The sequence below is a fragment of the Zootoca vivipara genome, chromosome 11 (genome assembly GCF_963506605.1).
Source record: "Zootoca vivipara chromosome 11, rZooViv1.1, whole genome shotgun sequence".
Lineage (NCBI taxonomy): Eukaryota > Metazoa > Chordata > Lepidosauria > Squamata > Lacertidae > Zootoca > Zootoca vivipara.
The window spans coordinates 53,454,505-53,476,211 of record NC_083286.1 but is presented as its reverse complement, the minus strand read 5'-3'; the positions used below and the strand labels follow the sequence as shown (position 1 = coordinate 53,476,211).

Genomic DNA, 21,707 nt, shown 5'->3' with positions numbered 1-21,707 from the left:
AGTTTTGAAACATATATTAAATTTTCCCTAGCTCACCATCGCCATCTAGTGTCACATTTGCACATTGCACTAAACAACACACTTAAAACATTTTATTTGCAGCCACATGGCTGAGTCCACAGAAATACACAGCAGATACATTTAAAACAAAAGCCTATTCATGACAAAAACCCATTTATCCAGCTCAGGAAGAACAAAGAGATTTTCAGTTGTTTCTGGAAAGTGCAGATAGAAAGGGCACGTGCTGTATCTCAGCAGCAATACTATGTTACAGAACAGGGCCACCACGTTCAAAGCCCCGCTCTGAGTAACTGCAGCCTCTGAGGACTTTGGGACTTGCAGGTAGGTATCAGATTCGCTATGTGCAATGTTGTGCATTTTACATGTTAGAAATACATATAAATATTCATTGCAGGGGCAGGCTAGCCAAATCATAGCTATCAGGTCATTCAGAGATATAAGTAAAGAAGTTGGAGTTCTTGACTGAAGGTCACATACAAATAGTAGTAAGGCAAGAACTCAGGCTGTTGTAATAATGTATCCCTGTTGATGGTTCAAATGATACAATAGTTTCAAATAGTCTCTTCTGTGGTTGGATTTATTTATAGAAGTTTATACGTCAGATGAAGTGTATATACTAGAACTTATTCCAGCTGATGAAGAAGCAAACTTCTATAAATAAATCCAACCACAGAAGAGACTATTTGAAACTATTGTATCATTTGATCCATCAACAGATACATTATTACAACAGCCTGAGTTCTTGCCTTACTACCATTCAGAGATAAAAGCAATTAACCCCTCAGTTTGCAATGAGCAGAAACTGACTAATTAAGGGATAATTCATCCAAATTTGCTCTGTGTTTGGGGGTGGGGCAGGGGAAGAGAGAGCATGAGAGCAATCATTGTGGGTTTCGGGACAAATCTTGCGACAGGCTGATATACCACAACTGAAGATGCAGCAAACTTGAAAGCTGCACCTGTTGAATTCCTGCCTGCTGTGCAGCCAGGTGTTCTGAATTGGAGCGGGGAGGCCTCATTCTCATAGTCTTCTGCATGGCACACGCAAAACTTACTTACAAGAACAGCGACTGCATCATAACTAGTTTCCTTCTGGCTTTACCCCTGACCCGCTGCAAGATTTTGCACGGGCTCAGTTTCTGAGCTGCTAGATCTTTCCAAACTCCACCCAGGAGAACTATCATATTTATCTGATTTCTTCCTGGGCCTGCCAACCCTAAGATCCATAAGCCAGTGGCGGCAGGGTGTGGGGGTATAAATAAAACAGTACATATGTGGATGAATGCTCACCTTTACTTGACCACACCTAGAGTCTCCAGCTTGACTGCTAACTAAAGCCATTGCCTGGCTTGTTCCAGGAATTCCCAGGCAGCTTGTTCTGCTGCCAAGGGAAGACAACAGCCTGTAATATTTATTTATGCATGTTTTATCATGACTAATACCCCCCTTTATATAGAAACTGTAGTCAAGGCAGCTCCTTTTTTATTCTTAACCCTTTTGACAAAACAATTAAAATAGCAGTAGTTAAAAGCACATAACTAAAGAGGCAGCATTTAGCTAAAAGTGTGTTGTGTGTATAAAATAAATTGAGGAAGGGCTATAGCTCTGTAGTAGAGTCTAGGTCTTAAATTGAGAAGGACCATAGGTGAGTTCCCAAAATCTCAATTCAAAGGGGCCCTACTTTGCAGGTAATGGGACAGACGTCTGCCTGAGACAAGAACATGCTACCTATTATGTTACCTTGATAAGGAACAAAACAGAAAAATGCATTTTCTTCTAACTATAAAGTCTAGACATTTTGCTTATTAAACTGTAAATCATCTCAGTCCTGTTTGCAGGACTCCTGTGTATTGTGAAGCTGTAAAGGGATCTTGCACACACACAGAGTCATTAAAATAGGAAATGCTTGCCAATACACTGTGCTATTGGGAAACTGATTAATCACTGCTGCCTACGGTTTTGAAGCATAAGTAACCTCTGACTCAAAACCAGCTAAACATGGATGGAACTCACTCAGCTTTGTGCAGGAAGATGAATGAGGGAGAATCAACAGGATTCAGGAGGTGGGAATCTTCCAGTATTGGGGTGAAGATGCAGCACAAAATGAGTCACTCTGTTGCTAGGTACAAATGCCGGAAGCTTTCCATAAATACTTGGAAAGTCAGGATCAATGTGTTCAAGAGCTTGCTCAGTAATACTGTGACAACAAGCTGACTTGTAAAGCAGATTTCTGATTGAATACACTGAACCCCTCGTGGTGTGCGATTCAGCACTTGTCCTATAGTTGTGATCCAAAGACAAAACGAATGATGGGGCCGAGAGGCAGCCATGGTTACTGTCCATGTTTAAAGTGGAAGGGGCAGGAGTATTATTGTCAACAAAACGAGCATGCAGCTGGTAGGTATCAAGTCTACCTTGTCACCCACAAGACTCAGTATAAGGCAGCTTCCCCAATCTGTGGGGAGAACACATCTGCATAGCCCTGTTTACTTGCCTATGGTTTCTTCCTCAGAGGTTGCTAGAGATTTGGGGTAACTGGCCAGGCAGCTGTGTCCAGATAAACATTGCCACTTTTGTTTTGATTGCTCCTGCTTCTGCAAACTTTAATGGCAGCTGGACACACAGAAACTGAATACGCCAGGTTTTGTCCAGAACATCTCTTAAAGCCTCATTTGCTTAGTTTCTGTTGATCTAGCTGTAAGTATAGCAAGTCTCAGCTCTGCAAAGGAACGTGCTGGCAATATGTACCCTGTTTCTCCGAAAATAAGACGTAGCCATAAAATAAGCCATAGCAGGATTTTTAGCATTCAAGGAATATAAGCCATACCCCGAAAATAAGCCATAGTGATAGGCAGTTTAACTTTGTAGGTTAAACTGTACCATACTTAATTAAAAAATAAGACATCTCCTGAAAATAAGCCATAGTGTGTGTGTTTTTTTAGGAAAAATTAATATAAGACAGTGTCTTATTTTCGGAGAAACATGGTACACAGGACTGCAGGTTGCTTGACCACAGTGAGACAGAGGGGGTACACCAGTTCTTAGGTGGGAGCGAGGAATGTCAACTGAAAATATGCTGAATTATAGACAACCTTTTCTCTCTTTCTTTTAAAAAAAGAGGGAATGAAAATGCTTTTTTATTACAAATAACTTGCAAAAGTACAGCATATAGGCATTCATTTTGAATTGTACAACTAAAAGTGTTTTTAAAGAAAAGGTTTTGAAGTCAGTCAATTTCACCATGCAACGTTCTTTATTTAAAACATAAAACTTCCGACAGCATTTTATTTTTAAAAGGAGGTTTTGCTTGACCAAGAAAAGAAGCTAGGAAACGTGGTATTCTAGAGTCTTCTTCCCCCTCAGTCAGTGTACACAAGTAGAAGGTGCTTTTTAAATGCAGTGAATTATAAATATAGATCTGTATAAAGGAAATTGGTTGGAGTTTAAAGATTAAGAACTGCTGGCAAGGTACCTCTGCAAAGGATGGAGATCTGACAACTTCATGTAAGGTCTTGCGATGATGTCCGCTATCTTCTGCTGGTAAAGCCTTTCCGCTTCCAGGGACAAAGCATATTGACGGCGTTCTTCTTCCTTCTCAAGATCACGGGCTTGTTTTTTGTAATCCATCTGAGCATTGAGTTCTCCCTGATACACCTTTGCTTGCTGTATGCGCCTGCAGATAACATAACAAAGAGGGGTGAGTGTAAACAGAAGCAGCAGCTGCTTAACACTTTTAACACACTCCCTTCCAGGGCATGGTCTGAAGGCACACAGCCTTTCTGCAGGCCATTCTCCCACACCCTGTTCTGTGCAGGCCAGGAAGGAGGCTCACTCCACATTCTCTTTTCCAGCAAACCCGTGAATAAAAGTACATCTTTGAATAAATGTGCACCTTTGAATAAATAATGCATCCTTTAATGGATGCATTATTGTCCTCCATGTTACACACCTTGCTTTTCTATCCTTTTCATTGCCTTTGCACTCCCTCTCTTCCCCCTCCACCTATTGTTATTGTACTCTAATATATAAAGGACCCTTGGACAGTTAAGTCCAGTCAAAGGTGACTATGGGGTTGCAGCGCTCATCTTGCTTTCAGGCCGAGGGAGCCAATGTTTGTCCACAGACAGCTTTCTGGGTCATGCGGCCAGCATGACTAAACTGCTTCTGGTACAATGGGACACCGTGATGGAAGCCAGAGCACACAGAAACGCCATTTACCTTCCCACCGCAGCGGTACCGATTTATCTACTTGCACTGGCGTGCTTTCGAACTGCTGGGTTGGCAGGAGCTGGGACAGAGCAATGGGAGCTCACTCCATCGCAGGGATTCAAAACACCGACCTTCTGATCGGCAAGCCCAAGAGGCTCAGTGGTTTAGATCATGGTGCCACCCACGTCCCTATTCTAATATACAGGATTAAATCAAGCTAAGTCATACTCAGAGTAGACCCACTGAAAAAATCAGTGGGCGTGACTAACCTAAGTCCACTGATTTAAATGGGTCTACTCTGATTAAGGGACCCAGGTGGCGCTGTGGTTAAACCACTGAGCCTAGGGCTTGCTGATCAGAAGGTTGGCGGTTCGAATCCCTGTGACGGGGTGAGCTCCCGTTGCTTGGTCCCAGCTCCTGCCAACCTAGCAGTTCGAAAGCACGTCAAAATGCAAGTAGATAAATAGGAACCGCTACAGCGGGAAGGTAAACGGTGTTTCCATGTGCTGCTCTGGTTTGCCAGAAGCGGCTTTGTCATGCTGGCCACATGACCTGGAAGCTGTACGCCGGCTCCCTCGGCCAATAATGTGAGATGAACGCGCAACCCCAGAGTCGGTCACGACTGGACCTAATGGTCAGGGGTCCCTTTACCTTTACTCTGATTATGGTGTCCCATTGTGCCAGAAGCGGTTTAGTCATGCTGGCCACATGACCCAGAAAGCTGTCTGTGGACAAATGCTGGCTCCCTCGGCCTGAAAGCGAGATGAGTGTCGCAACTCCATATGACTTAGCTGTATTCAACACACAGTATTGTGGTGTGGAGTTTGGGGGGAAATGCTGAATAAAAATATAATTTTTGAGTTGCATAGGGTTGCGCTATGAATGACTATTTGCTATCCCTATTAGAAAATTGGTTAGGGTTCTAAGCACAAGCTGAAAATCATCCTTTATCCTCTGACTTTATTATTAAAATCTGTCCCACTTTGGAATGTGGAAGGAGCGTTCTCCACATGTTCTTTTCTTATTGATGTCCCTGCAGGAAAAAGGGCTTAATTCCCAGTTTTAGCGAGACTCTCTAAGAACACTTGAACTCAGGACTTTTTGCACCAAATTGCAGCACTCTCCCTGCTTTTAACCACTGCTACTTAGGAGCTTCAAGGCCTCAATGTCTCTGGAAAAGATATATGAAAATGTGTACAATTTGCCTTGCCTGTATAGGTTACAGAGCTGAGGCTTTCCCTGCAAATATATTCCGGCGTATAAGACGACTGGGCGTATAAGATGATCCCCAACTTTTCCAGTTAAAATATAGAGTTTGGGATATACTCGCCGTATGAGAAATACGACCCGGTGTATAAGACGACCCCTGACTTTTGAGAAGATTTTTCTGGGTTAAAAAGTACCGGTAGTCTTATACGCAGGAATATTTACAGTGGCATAGTTTGCTGGGTTTTTACCACAAAGGTATAATCAGCCCTGCTGAAAGGATCAAGACAAGAGCAATTACCTTGCATATTTCTCCTCTTCTAGACGGTTGAATTCTAGAATGGCTTCGTTTAACAATTCCCTGTCCCTATTCAGGGCCTCTTGTTCTTGGGCATTTCTCTGCACTAGGAGGCAAAAAATGGAACAAGCAATTGGCCGATGCTGTTGGTTTTTTTTGTTAATGAATTAACTATTACAATGTGTTCAGTCTTTTGGTCGCCTAACACAGGGCAGTATCTGCACAATAAAGCCGGAAAATAGTTAAAAACAACCATCAACATCAAAACAATCAAATCGATACATAAAACAACAGCTTTCACAAGGTTGGGCGGGAGGGGGTGGTTATCAGTAACCCAGAGCATCACTAGCTGTTTGTTATCTGTTCATGCCAGGCAGGCCTTACTTAGGAGACCATTCCACAGGCAGAGGGCCACAGCCGAAAAGGCCCTGCTCCTTATTCACACCCTTCAAGTCTCTCTCAGAGGAGGCACTTGGAGACACTTGTAATGGGCAGTTATATTCTTGTCTGGAGTAGGAATTAATCAGGTATTGTGGCCCTGGAATGCATAAGCCCTGTGGGATTTGACATCTTTCCGCAGGGCCTGCAAGACGGAGCTGTTCCGCCAGGCCTTTGGTTCAGTCTGATTCTTTTCTTTCTGTATAAGAACAAGCATTAAAGAGGCCTCCTTGCCCACTCACAGGTCCTTTATAAGACCAGTGGTAACATTTGGCCCTGGAGAATATTAACCACTCTCAATTTTACACATGGACTGCCATCTGTCCCGATTTTAATTTGCTCTAAACTAACTTTAAAATGTATTTTAATTAATTGACTGCCTGTTTATATTCTTTGTATACTGTGTTGGTTTTATGATGTCAGCCGCCCTGAGCCTGGCTCCAGCCGGGGAGGGCGGGGTACAAATACAGTGGTACCTCTACTTACGAATTTAATGCGATCCGAACGCACATTTGTAAGTCGAATCCCATAGGAATGCATTGAGAGAAAAAATTCGTAAGTCGAAGCAACCCTATCTAAAAATTAGTAAGTAGAAAAAATCCTATCTAAACCACATCCAAGATGGCGGACGGAACTCTGTTCGTAAGTAGAAACATTCGTAAGTAGAGTTATTTGTAAGTAGAGGTACCACTGTAAATAAAATAATAATAATATAGGTTCAAACCGGCACCTTAAATTGGGTCTGGAAGAGTATAGGCAACCAGTTTAAACTTTCTTAAATACAAGTGAAATCAATAATGGTAGACTAGGCTAAAGATGTGGGGCACAATACTATGATGGTGGATTGGGAGAGTTGTGGAAGAAGGGAATTAAGTTTATAGCATTAAATGCATTGAGAGAAAATATGATGAAAATTATGTACAGATGGTATTTAACGCCTGTTAAGTTAGCTAAAATTTATCATACACATGATAACAAGTGCTGGAAATGTAAAGAGCTGGAAGGAACCTTTTACCATATGTGGTGAACATGCCCTAAAGTAAAAATCTTCTGGGAAAAGATTTATAATGAATTAAAAAGAAGTGTTGAAAAACACATTTATTAAGAAACCTGAAGCCTTTTTACTTGGTATGGTTGGGGAAGAAATTCCCAAAAAGGATGTTACTTTCTTTTTGTATGCCACAACAGCAGCAAGAATATTAATAGCAAAATATTGGAAGAAGCAAGAATTACCAACTACTGTATAGAAGAATGGCAAATGAAGATGATGGACTTTATGGAACTTGCGGAACTGACTGGGAGACTCCCGAACCAGAAGGAAGAGATGGTGGAAGAAGATTGGAAGAAGTTTAAAGTTTATTTAGAATTTTTTTTGTAGTTTTAAATATTAGGATCTCTTTGGAAGAAAAATTGAGGCTGTAGGATTAGAAGTTGATGTTAGTATAAGAGGTAGGAGGTAAGATGAAGAGGTAAGTGTTAAGATGTTAGGAAGTTATAGTAATGTTTAGGTTTTAGAAAATGTTTAAGATTATGATCTATGAAACTGCTAATGATGAATAGAAATGAAAATCAGATGGGGGGACTTGGGGAAGCCCACATAACAGTGGTTAATGAAATAGATGGAAAGACAGGATGTATTGGGTTTTTTTTTTCATTTGTTGTTGTGTTAGTATCTTTTGTTGTATTGTTTTACTGTTGTTTTTGTTATTGTTGATATAAAACAAATAAAAATATTTGGGGGGGAATAAAAAATACATATTGAACAGCAAAAAAAACTTACTTAAATGGATGAGTGGGTGGGTGGAGGGGGTTATTGGTTTGTAGGGGGCAGGTCTTGTTTTTATTCTGTATTTTGTGCATTTATAGTGTATTTTTTATGTTGTGAACTGCCCTGAGATCTTCGGATTTAGGGCAGAATACAAATTCAACAAATAAATGAAATAAAAATAAATAAATGGCAAAAGCCTTTCCTGATTACCGGTAGTTCCATCCCTGTTCCTGCTGCAATATTATATCATGGATTTTATTACATGTGTTTACTACCCTGGTAACCTCCCAGCAGGGCTATTGCAATGTATTGTATGTGGGGCTGCCCTTGAAAACAGTCAAAAGGCTACAGCTATTGCAGAATAGCAAAGTGGGATCATGCAACACTGATCCTTAAAGCACTGGACTGGCTGGCTGTGAACTACTGAGCACAAATCAAGGTGCTGGCATTCTGGGCATGCATATTACCTTCATGAGGATATGGGTATGAGCTGGGCTGATTCAGGGTTGGGAGGGGGAAATCCTTAATAAAATATGGGGTGGGGGCAGGCAATCCTATTTATGGGCTCGACTGTGCGCATTTACGATGGCAATGTACAAGTGCAGAACACGGTAGGCATGCAATTCAATGCCTTGAGAACCTCGGCTTTTGTTTTTGTTATAAAAGCCAAGCGTCCAGGCCCTTTAGAGTGTAAAATATAGGCTTCAAAGCACACAAACAATGAACATCTGGCGTCATCTTTGGCCAGGGCGCAGGAAAAACAGGCGAGGCTTTTGCTTTTGTCAAGGGTGGGGTTTCAGTTCTTTGCACAGCTCCTTGTTCCTGCTCCCATGATTCACAGAAGCAGAATTCATGATGTGCAGATGCTGTTAATTTGCATTATTTATGCAGTCTGCAGAATTCAGGTGCACAATTCTGACCTCGCTTCCTAAAGCTTAGCCTGCTCTCCTGTTCCAGACCGTGCAAGATAGAAGGTAAATCAGGCCCACAGATAACGTGTCCCCAACAGCCCCTTACGTTTCTCCTCCAGCTGAAGTCTCCTCGTATCCATTACTTCTGTGAGCAAGCGGCCCCTGGCCTCCTTCATGGCCCTCTCCCTCGCGGCTCTCTTTGCCCAAAACCGGGCTGTCTCTTCCGCCCGCAGCTTGTCCAGCTCTTTTTCCTGGCGCTGCTCATCCTCCCTCTGCTGAGCCAGGTAGGCCTTAAACATCTGCTGCTCTTTCAAGAGCTCTTTCTGCAAAAGAAAGACGAGGAGCAAGTTGCAGAAAACAATAAATAAAAAGGGAGTCATGGTGATTTTGCAGTTTTATACACCGTTGAGAATATGGCCATTGAGAACAAGCTTCGAAACCTAAGTTCTCATCATCTCCTTAGCCTTCCTTAGCGAGTTGGACCATTGGTCCTTTTACCTCAGTATTGTCTACACTGACTGGCAGCAGCTCTCCAGAGTTTCAGACAGGCAGTTTCTCCTAGCCCTACCTGGAGATTGAAATAAATCTTTTGCCTGCTCGCTTAATACCAGATCTCAGTGTGACCTAATGAAACTGACTGGCAGTAAATTCAGGATAGAAAGTAGCAGGGGGTAAAGAAAAAAAACTTTGTGGGCTGACATTAGCAATGAAAACATTTCATCACTCCTGACTTTAACGTATGACTTTATATGCAGCACTTCTACATTGTAAGGGATAATGCACAGAAATGGCCCACGGTTTGCTAATTCTGGAGAAGTCCTTCCCTCGCTCGACATTCGGTGTTATCTGAGAACTTTGCCTATTTTAGGTGATCTGTCACTACGGCTTTTCTTTTTAGGCAAGCTATGAACCGCCAAGCATAGAATAGAATAGAATAGAATAGAATCGTAGAGTTGGAAGAGACCACAAGGGCCATCCAGTCCATCCCCCTGCCAAGCAGGAAACACCATCAAGGCATTCTTGACATATGCGTGTCAAGCCTCTGCTTAAAGACCTCCAAAGAAGGAGACTCCACCACATTCCTTGGTAGCAAATTCCACTGCCGAACAGCTCTTACTGTCAGGAAGTTCTTCCTAATGTTTAGGTGGAATCTTCTTTCTTGTAATGGTAATGTGATGGAGTCCAGCTGGGTTTCTTTTATTCTCCTTACTACTAATAGGGTGCTGCTGGTTCAGATTTCACTATTGGTTGGACTGTATAATGCAAATGATTTGGTTTTAAATATTGTTCTCACCTTCGAGAACTCGTGCAGGTTGAAAATCAAGATGATAACTCAGCACTGGGAACCTATGGGCTAGATTCAAACTTTGCCAACCATTGGGGGTCGAGGGGGCACATTCCAATGGTGAGCAGAGAGAAAAAGTAAATAAATATGCACACTTTGTTTTCCATGCAATTGCTATTTGCACGTACCTGTTCCTTTTTGCTCCATTCCCCAAGACTTATTCCTGTGTAACGTGCAGTTAAGTTCTCTTTACTCTGATTTTTGACCAGTGAGAATCGGATGTATATTCTCAGGACCCACCTTATCTTTGTAACTGTAGGTTGCTATAAACTGTTTTTAATATTGCATAATGTTGTATTTTACTGTTAATGTTGTGTTTTAATTGCTCTAACTCGCCCTGGGACCTGAAGCGTGAAGGGTGGGTAATAAATTGTAATGACTGTGGTGGTAATAAATGCTTTTATCTTTTTTAAACAGAAATGCATTCACTGGTTTTCTGAAGATGATGCATTTGAAATAAATCGTTTCAAACAGATTATAGCCTCTTATTTGGTCACCACCTCTTGTTCGTTGGTGGTGCAAATTAAGAACCACATTTTCAGCTCCTACCTCTGTTCTGCACCCATTGTCACAAGTGCACACACACACCAGACATGCAGGTACAAAACTCTCTCTCTAACAAACACATGCAGGCACACACACACCAGCATTTCCAGCCCCCTCTACTCTAGCAAGGGGGTGGAGGTGGCTAGTAAGATCCCCCTGCCAACAGACCAGGCAGAGGGATTTCTTTTCCCAGTCTTTGCACCAAGCACCATTGCATCAAGATCTAAGATAAGAGTAAACGGCAGCCTTTCTCCCATCCTAGAGTAGGAATGCTGCCTTTTAATCTATAAGCACCAGCAGACGACTTCTCGCTGTGGTGCTTAGTGCTAAAGCTGGAGACGTAGGATCTCTCTGCCTGCTCTTTTAAGGACTAACCTCTGATCGCCACACAATGACATTGGATGACAGGCAGGGAGGCAGGGGTCACTGAGAGGTTGGACAGGTTGGACTGGGTGGGCCAGATTAGGCCCATGAGCTGCAGGTTCCTCTCCACTGTGCTAAATCCTCAAACGAGGCTTGATCCTTTTTTTTTCATGAGCCCAGGGCTTCCTTGGAAGTCCACTGTGGGCTCCCAAGTGAAAAGGTCGGCAATGGCAAAGAAGCCAGAAACATGGAATCTGCTGCCTTTAGCTCAAAACCTGAATTAAATACTAGCCTTACTTTCCTCCTCTTTTGGTTCTCTGTCTCCCCCTCGGATTCTTTCATGATGTGATCCAGGATCTTCATGTCTAAAGCCAGCTCCTCTTGCTGCTCTTCGTGGAGACGCCTCTTCTTCTCCTCCATGGAATCCAGCAGCATGTCTCTGCACTCCCTTAGCTTCCGCTTCCGCTCGATCTCGGCCCGCTCGTTCTCCAGTTTCATCAGCTGACGTTCTTCTTCCTACAAGTAGCGGCAAGAGAGATGGTTAACTCGCACCTCCCGCTTTAATGATGCCCATCAAAACGGGGGGGGGGGGCTAGACTGGGAGAATCGCAACGCTACAAAGATGTAGCGATGGCTGCTGCCGTCTTGGACCCAGCAGATTCATCTTACGCTCTTAAACCAGCTACGTTACCATCAGCTTTGCCTCTTCTTCCTTCAGCCGCCTCGCCTCCTCCCGCTGAGCGGCCACCACAGTTTGCTGAGCGTTAAGGAGGTTTTTCTGGCCCTCAGTCCACCTTGCTCTCTTCCGCTCTTCCTCCGCTGCCCGCTTCTCCTTGGCCAACCTGTCCTCTTCCCAAAGAGCTGCGAAGGTCGCCTCCTCCCTTGCTTCTTGTTTCTTGAGTTCCTCCTTCAGGGCCAGCTGGGCCAGCCGGTGCTCACATATCTCCATCAGATGCTTCTTGCTCCACAGTGTCCGTGCATCCTCACAAGTTGCTCTGAGCCACGGGTAAGGAGAGAAAAGGAGGAGCGGAAACATGTTTCTGAAGAGGCATATGGACACAGTACTGTGCCATCAGGAACACAGAAAGCTGCCTTATACAGAGTCAGGCCACAGGATCACCCAGTTCAGTACTGTTTACACTATCAGGCAACGGCTCCACAGGGTTTCAAAGCAAAATTTCTGACCAGTCCTGACTGGAGATGCTGGGGATTGAACCTGGCACCTTCTGCATGCAAAGCAAGGGGCTCTACTTCTGAGTTACAGCCCTTCTTCAATAATGCTGATTCACATTACAGCTAAAAAATGCATGTCCAGGCACAAAACAAAGCTAAAAACGCTAGTATCTGAAGAAGTGTGCATGCACACGAAAGCTCATACCAATGACAAACTTAGTTGGTCTCTAAGGTGCTACTGGAAGGAATTTTTTTTTATTTTTTGTTTCGACTACATCAGACCAACACGGCTACCTACCTGTAACTAGTTCTATTGGTTCATAGCTGTGCGGTAGATGGACGGCTACATAGCCCAAAGGCTTTGCTATTGATATTTAGGGATGCAATATGAACTGACCTGATCCACAACAACCAGCCTAATGTAATTATCCTCTGGATTTGACACTTCTCCAAATTCTGCAAATACAGTTCTCGGTCCAAAGAAATACTGCCAAAATGCATTTTAAAGTATGCAGCCAAAGATTGCTCACTGGAAGGACAGATCGTGAAGCTGAGGCTCCAGTACTTTGGCCACCTCATGAGAAGAGAAGAATCCTTGGAAAAGACCCTGATGTTGGGAAAGATTGAGGGCACAAGGAGAAGGGGAAGACAGAGGACGAGATGGTTGGACAGTGTTCTCGAAGCTACGAACATGAGTTTGACCAAACTGTGGGAGGCAGTGGAAGACAGGAGTGCCTGGCGTGCTATGGTCCATGGGGTCACGAAGAGTCGGACACGACTAAATGACTAAACAACAACAACAACAGCTTTATGACACATAATTGAATACTTATTTTATGATCAAATGTGTTTTCGAATATAAAAAATAACAGCAGTGGGACCCCTCTTAAAATGTGGGCCTCGGCAGTTGCCCAATCATGCTTACCCCTGATGCTGCCCAGGCCCCTCCATTTTCTAGGTAATAATGTCCAAGAGGTTTGTCTGTTAAGCAACTTCAGCTCTTGACCTGTCAGATTCTGCCAACTTAGCAGAGAGGCACACTCAGGGAGGGGTGCCACCGGAAGCATTTTGCCTAAGGGCCTCCAAACCCTGTCACTTTTACCGGACAAGAAGAACTCCCCCACTGACTTTTCTGCACCCAGAAACTCCATGGGTTCTTCTCCATACCGTTGCAAACTAATCATCATATCACATAACGCAGCTGGAGCAGATCTTTGTCAGCACTGTGACAAATCTTCCTGCAACTGCTTTCTGGGGAAGCTGGGGCAGGGGAGTGCTATTAAGCGCCTGCTGCCCATCCAAGTGTAATTTGAAGGTGCAGTCGTTTCGCTGCCTCTGCAAATAACAATTCACTGCTGATCGGCTGGATACGCTAAAACAAAAAGGCATAATAAAGCAACATGACATGCTTATTGGCATCAAGAATGGATATATTGTACAAAAAGGAATGCCTCCTGCAAACGAAGGGCACAATCTATCAGAAGTTCTCTCTTTCAAAGGAGCAATCGCAGCACAGGAGCACTATTGAGAAAGTGCCGTGTCCACACCCGCAGCGCCCCACCCCCTGTTGGCAACTGGGGGAGCAGCTGGTATATAGGCGGGTTTGGGGGACAGGAGAGCAAAAGGGACCTGAGACTTTGGCATGCATAGTTAGTGCATGCAACCACTTGACGGTTGTTGCGCGTTTGCCACATATGGAGATCCAGAGTCGGTGACTCCTGATTTAGAGAGAGAAATGAGATCTATGGATAGTGGATCACTGGTTTAAACGATCAAAGAGAACATCTGGAAGAGATCAGGGAGGAGCAGGGCAATGGGATGGCAGTGATAAAAGCTTCTGCTGCAGGAAAAGTGATCTATCCAGATTCTAGATCAAAATGCCCTTAAGAGAAAGGAGAGCACTACTTGCTTATCCAGAGCCGCAGCTTCTAAACCACATGAATGTAACAGACATGAGTTAAATCAAAGTGTTAGCCAAGGCAGTAATTCATAATACAAAATAGCTCCATAACTGTTTGATCCGACCAAAATAAGTCATCCAAAGCAGCTTTTACAGCCACCCATACACATCTGCTCTCACAGATGGTTGTTCAACTATTTCACTTTGCTGTCCTAAGCTTCTCTACTGTCAAGAGCTGTGAAATTTTAATGTTGCTTATGGAAGTCAGATGCCAAATTGGTGCCCCTTACCAGCATTTATCCATTTTTATGGGAGCAAGGCAGAATCACGTGTGACTACACTCTCTCCTTTGCAAGAAGTGACAAACGTTATGATAGAATAGAGAGAGTGATATGCCTATATGGCCACTTTAGAGCCATCCAAAATATATTTAATATACATATGTAAATAAATAATAAATGCCTCCAAAGCTCAAATGGTGAGGCAATAAACTACAATTTCCATACAAGTCTCAGCAGGGGGGGGGAGAGAGGGGGAAAACTGTTGTAAAAAGAAGAGAAGATACAAAAGCATTTCCATGTGATATATTTAAGAGACCCGTAAAACAATATTTCTCTCTTGCCCCCCAAACAAACCATGTTCAGAGCAGCAAAAAGTATGACTGGCAGCCTCTCATCATTAGGGATGCACAAAGCTGTCAGTTTTGATTTCTCTCAGTTTCTCATTTTTCCAGTCTTAAGTTCAGTTTACGCCATTACATCAGTTTGCAAGCTTTTTTAAAAGAAAAAGTTGTCATGAAAATCTGGCCACACCTTTGTCTGTATTTCTCATAATAGTGATATCCCCTAATATAATGCATTTTTGTACATTTTCTTCACTAATATACACATTTTTGTTCACACTTCCCCCTAGCACATGGTTTTGTACACATTTTTGGGTTGGAGAACTGCCCAGCAAAATTTGTTGAAGCATGAATTTCAAAGGATAGCCTGCATCAAGAAGTGCAGGTTTGGTATTCAAAATGGTTCATTGGTTTAGGACCAAACAGCGGACTCAGCGCTATTCTGAACACAAAAGCAGGGCTCCAGGCTTTAACTAGTTTTGCTGGAAGATTAATCCAATGGTCTTCAACTGTTGGGTTATGATTTCTCATTCCGCCACACTTAACACTCTAAATCAGGGTTTGCCACCATGGTGTTCATACAGTGGTCCTCCTGAGGTCCTCCCTGGAGCCCCAAAGCAACGGAGCAACCCTACCCATTGCTCCTTGTGGCCATGACATCGTAAGAGTAGTTACCTTTTTCTCATTTGAAAAGTGCATGGATCTGAAGGAGGAAGATGAAAGGGGGATGCTCTTCCTTGATTTATCTTATGCATTAAATTTATACCTCAGCCTTTATCCAGGCATCACAGGGCTGTTTACTTCCCTGTTCAGTTCCATGTGCTTTTCAAGGCTCAAATTAATTTTACTGGCTCTAGCTTTTACCAGATCCCTTAAAAAGGCAGTGTATGTGTATGTACTGGTATGAATGCACACACACTCTTGTGGCCTCGGTCCAGTATACCTGAAGGAGCATCTCCACCTCCATCATTCTGCCCGGACACGGAGGTCCAGCACCGAGGGCCTTCTGGCGGTTCCCTTGTTGCGAGAAGCCAAGTTGCAGGGAACTAGGCAGAGGGCCTTCTCGGTGGTGGCGCCTACCCTGTGGAACGCCCTCCCAACAGATGTCAAAAGGGAAAACAACTACCAGACTTTTAGAAGACATCTGAAGGCAGCCCTGTTCAGGGAGGCTTTTAATGTTTAATAGATTATTGTGTTTTATTCTTCTGTTGGAAGCCGCCCAGAGTGGCTGGGGAGACCCGGACAGATGGGCGGGGTATAAATAATAAATTATTATTATTATTATTATTATTATTATTATTATTATTATTATTATTTTCAACAGGGGTGGTGTCCTCTGGGGAAGAGGGGGATGAAAGTGACCAGAGGCCATAGTGCCCCCACAGTGCTCACTGAATAGTCCAAATGGGCCCAGAGGTCTAAACGATGTTGACAAACCCCACATAAATTCATGGACTGAGAAGTTGCCTGCCTATTCCTCCTGCCTGGGCTGCCCCGTTTATGACCAACTTACCTGAACTGTTGATCCCGTTTTTCCGCCACAAGCTTCCGCCGAGCTTCTTCCCTCTTATCTCTCAGCGTTTTTGCTTTTGTTCTCATGTTCACTCGCCTGTCCTCCATACTTTCTCCCAGCGATTCTATTGCAGCTAGGTAACACTTTTCCTCGGCTTCCAGGAGATCCCGAAGCCTGGGAAGGGTGTATTAAAAATCAAATCGCTGTCAACGGCGTTAAAACTTAACTGCGGCTTTTTACAGAACGTGGAAGAAAGAACGCGCTGAATCAGAGGGAAAGAGTGTCCCCATCTCTGGAATTCTATTTAATATCTATACGAGGGCATTTGCAGCAGTCATTAGGCGTTTGGGGGCAAGTTGCCATGCTCCTGAACCTGGAGAAGCCTTGCCACAGTAATTCAAGCACTGGTTACTTCAAGACTGGGTTACTGCAACGTGCTCTGTGTGGGGCTTCGCTTGCATTTGATCCAGAAGCTGAAGTTAGTGCACAATGCTGCAGCTCCATTGCTGACAGTAGTGAGGCCTTGTAAGTGTATAAATTTAATGAGATAAATAAATAGTACTAAAGGCCTGATCTGTCTAGCCTACCATGCGGAAGAGAATTCCTTATCATGTATTCTGCAGACCAGGGTTTAGAATCATAGAATCATAGACTCATAGAGTTGGAAGAGACCACAAGGGCCATCCAGTCCTACCCCCTGCCAAGCAGGAAACACCAGCAAAGCATTCCTGACAGATGGCTGTCAAGCCTCCGCTTAAAGACCTCCAAAGAAGGAGACTCCACCACACTCCTTGGCAGCAAATTCCACTGCCGAACAGCTCTTACTGTCAGGAAGTTCTTCCTAATGTTTAGGTGGAATCTTCTTTCTTGTAGCTTGAATCCATTGCTCCGTGTCCGCTTCTCGGTTTGGTCCCTCCATTTTAAAAAATAGGGGCAAAGTTGTGATGCCAAACCAAGTAAGGCTTGCTTGATTAGCTAAATTCCAGGGATGGCCCAAATCTGAATTTAGCGTCTGGAGTGGTGAAGACAGGCAGGATCTAGTCTTTAAATATCCATCAGGGAGCACAAAGTTCATTTTGCTCATTTCCATTAAATCCACCCTCAATACCCACCCCTTCAGTGAAAACACTGGTGTAACCACTTATTTCACGGCAGAGCTTACAGAAACACACATTAGTCTTTCCCACTTTGACCTCACAACAACTCTGTGAAGTAGGTGATGCTGAGAGAAAGCAACTGATCCAAGATCAGACAAGCACCCTTTCATGGCTGAGTCAGTATTTGCGCTTGGGGCCCTCCGATCTCAGTTCATGAACCACCCTACACATTTAAAGCACACAGTTTTCCCCAAAGAATCCTGGGAATTGTAGTTTGTTAGGGGTGCTGGGAATTATAGTTATGTGAGAAGTAAACTACCATTCTGGGGATTCTTTTGGGGAAGCTATGTGTTTTAAGTGGGTACTGAATGTGCTTTAAATGTATGGCCCATTCTCCATAGAAACAAAGCATAAGTACACATAGGAACACAGGTATCCAACTTATACCAGGCCAGACTATACCAGGGGCAGCAGCTCTCATGTTCATGACCTTTTCAGATGCTGGGGGTTGAACCTGAGACCTTCTGCATGCAGAGCAAGTGGCCTACCAATGAACAAAGGTCTTTCACTATTGTGAGACTGTACACTTCTTGTGAGCAAGAGACCTGTTTTACTTGCTGTGGCTTTCTGTAAGGCGCATCAACTTAAACAGTAATGAAAATAAACCTTTTATGTTTATTTTGGGTTTTCCCCCCATCCTGAAGGACCAGTTTGGTAGCATTAAAGCAGCAGTGGGAACCCTTTTTTCAGCCTGAGGGCAGAATTCCCACATGGGCAGCCTTCCAGGGCCCACATGCAGAAGAACCAAGAGGCAAAAGTGAGCAGGAAATGAATGCAAATTTTATCTTTGCATGCCCTCCTCTAATTAAAGGCAGAAACCCAAGATTGAATCACCAGCTCACTCGATTGACTTGCTTACCTTTCTTTCCTCTCCTCTTGTCCTGCCAGGTAGCCCTGCATTTCAACATCAACCCTCTTCTGCACAATCCGGTGGAACTGTTTCCGCTCATTCCGATCCTCCCTTTCGATGATCTGGCGGCCGAGGAGATGGGACTTTGCGTACATCGCGGCCGCATGGCGCAGTTTCTCTTGCTCCCTCCAGAGGAGGATTTGCTTCATGGCGTCATTCGGTTTGGGAAATTTGGCCCTCTGTAAGAGGAAGTATGTCTTTAGTAACAGGAATCGGATTTAGATTTTACATCAAGGGGGTGAAGGGAAGTGGAGCACATTTCCTCTGTACGAAGTGGACGCTGCTTTAAAGAAATTACATATAAAAACATTATTTCATCCAGTGATCTCAGGGTTGCCAGGAACTTCAGCCACCAAATGTCTGGGTAAATAGGAATGCCTTCAAAGTCCTCCTGAAAGTTAATAAAGATGGGGAAGGATGCACCTCATACAAATAAAATGACAACACTGATTATGAGCACTATGTCTATCCCTGGGCTGACTCCAAGGAAGAGGTGTACAAGGGACTGCAGCCCACATCTCCAAATGTGAAAACGTGACCTGACCTGCCGATGTCAGAAAGGAGAAGCTGCTGCAATCCTATTCTCATTATTATAATGATAATTTATTATTTATAATAAAATAAAAAACCACCCAAAAGCAGCAAACTCTCAAGGCTACTTTAACCACAAGATAAATATACACAGACAACGAAAAGCCAAATAAACTTATGTATTTGTTTATCTTGGGTTCCATGATCACTACAGATGGTGACAGCAGTCGCGAAATTAAAAGACGCCTGCTTCTTGGGAGAAAAGCAATGACAAACCTAGACAGCATCTTAAAAAGCAGAGACATCACCTTGCCGACAAAGGTCCATATAGTTAAAGCTATGGTTTCCCCAGTAGTGATGTATGGAAGTGAGAGCTGGACAATAAAGAAGGCTGATCGCCGAAGAATTGATGCTTTTGAATTATGGTGCTGGAGGATCACCCACTGCTGCCTCAAAAGCCACGCCAGCAGATGACATCACAAAATTCCACAGCAACCAACTGAAAACAGGCCTTTTGCAGCAACAAGGCCCAACATTGCATGTGGAGGTAGGGGCCTGAGTGGGAGGGTATTGGGGGGGGGCGAATAGGGGGCAGGGATAGGTAGTGGGTCAGAACAGGGTGGCGGGAGACACAGGGATGAAACCTGCCCTCTCCACAGTATCTCGCCTCAGCTTTGCAGACTAGGCTGAGTGGATTTAGGGGCCTGCCCCCACCCCACCCCACCCCAATCCCCACCCACCCCTTTACAATAAAACAGTGCATAAATCTCAAGAAACAAATGATAAATGGAATGAATAAAATAAAACAAAAACAAACAATACATAAACTAATACATAAACAATACATAAACAGCGGGGCTTACATCCCACAGCGAAGCGTTGCGCTGACGGGCCTCACTGAGGACTAGTTACTTGTGCCCTTAGACAAACAGTGTTTATTGGGGAGGGGTGATATAACCCTCCCTATATAAGAAAACCAGTCCCCTCCGCGCTCCCCAATTTCTCCCTCAAAGCTCAAAGGACTTACTATGGCGTAGGAAAACGGCTTGGGTCCCTGCACCACCCTCGACACTTTGCTATAGGGATTCGCCATCCTGTCGCCCTCCATGCCTGGAGCGAAGTAATGCCGCGGCGGCCGTTGCCGTGGAAACGGGACGCGGGAACGTGCGGCGACTACGTCATCACGCCGGCGCCGCTCCGGCCGAAGTTTCGGCGCGCAGGTTCCGGCTGCTGCTGCTGCGCATGCGCGTTAAGCGAAGCCGGGCTCCTTAGAATGAATGGATGGCGGATGAATTGAAGGGAAGCGAAGGAAGCGGCTTGGTCCATGGAGCGCGGCAACTCGCAGGGCCGGGCTGTTTTGCAGCCTAGGGAGGCAAGGCTAACTTATTTGCACACACAGCAGAAACAATTGCGAACTTCTGTTTGTTTGTTTGTTTGTTTGTTTGTTTGTTTAAAAAGGGGTGTGTTCTGTAGAAAAGAAAGAAAAGCAATTGCAATGAAAAAATTGGGATGGGGACCATTCCAATCTATGAATTACTTTGGAAATGGTAAAATCCTTCAACATATGAAATAAGAATGTCACCAGACATTTATGACATACAGTTTAACAAAAGCTAATCTGTATAAAGCTGCGAGGCACCTTATGTGTCAATCACCTTGAAGCCAACAAGCAGGAATAATTCTGATTTCTTTTAGAAGCATCGCGACTGTGGAAAGTATTCCGTTCATGCTATATAATAGCGCTGCTTAAGAAACGTGAAGTTTATAGTCCCCCAAAAATGTTTCCTCTTAAAATTGCTGCTCCAAAAGCAAAGCAGGCCACTTTTCCCGGGGAGGGGAACCTGTCCCCTAATACAAATTTAACCAGATACCAAACCGATCTCTCAACTAAGAGATTTAAATATCTGAACAAGAATAACAATCAATCCACAGACGTGGATTGCGAAAGAGTCCCTTTGTTCGACAGTGCAATCTGGTTACTTCTGAGGCTTACTTCTGAGAGGGTCTTACTCCCAGGCAAGTATATCTAAGACTTCAGTCTCAAATGCACACTTCGTATTTTTATTTCTTTTGATAGCATGGCACCCTCAAAAAGATACAGCCGTCTGGTTTATTAATATTACTGTGTGGTGCATGACTGCCATCTAGTGGCTAATTGGATAATTAATAAAAAAATTCCTTCAGTAGCACCTTAAAGACCAACTAAGTTTTTATTTTGGTATGAGCTTTCGTGTGCATGCACACTTCTTCAGATACAGTGAAATGGAAGTTTCCAGGCACTTAAGTAGAGAAGGGGTGGGGAGGGGTGGGGATGGGGAGGGGGGATCACTCAGAAGGGTGGTGGAAATGGGTGATTGACTGACTGATAGCTGTTGATGACCGGAAACGACTGCAAATGGTTTTGCATGAAAAAGCAAAGTTTGAGATGGCTGAAGATCGCTTATCATGTATAATGAGATAAGAATCCGATATCTCTGTTCAAACCAGGTCCCTCAATGGTTTTGAGCTTGGTGATAAGTTGCAATTCAGCAACTTCTCTTTCCAGTCTATTTCTGAAATTCTTTTGTAGTAAGACAGCTACGCCAACATCTTCATGGCAGATTTAGAACAACGTTTCCTTAACTCCTACCCACTCGAACCTCTCCTGTACCGGCGATACATTGACGATATTTTTATTATCTGGACACATGGACAACAGACCCTAGAAACCTTCCACCAGACATTCAATGACTTTCACCCCACCATCAACCTAACAATGAACCAATCTATGCAAGAAATACATTTTTTGGACACTAC

General features: G+C 43.8%; 1 protein-coding gene across 1 annotated transcript; it reads right to left on the bottom strand.

Moving 5' to 3' along the window:
• Positions 1-714: 714 nt before the first annotated feature.
• CFAP53 (cilia and flagella associated protein 53) lies at positions 715-20,050 on the bottom strand. Its single transcript, XM_035100700.2, has 8 exons — positions 19,939-20,050; positions 18,330-18,559; positions 16,314-16,487; positions 11,797-12,100; positions 11,403-11,621; positions 8,958-9,174; positions 5,738-5,840; positions 715-3,694 (listed from the first exon to the last, which is right to left on the bottom strand). Exons 1-8 carry the CDS (start codon positions 20,017-20,019, stop codon positions 3,472-3,474), a joined length of 1,551 nt encoding a protein of 516 aa, XP_034956591.2. The 5' UTR covers positions 20,020-20,050; the 3' UTR covers positions 715-3,471.
• Positions 20,051-21,707: the final 1,657 nt, after the last annotated feature.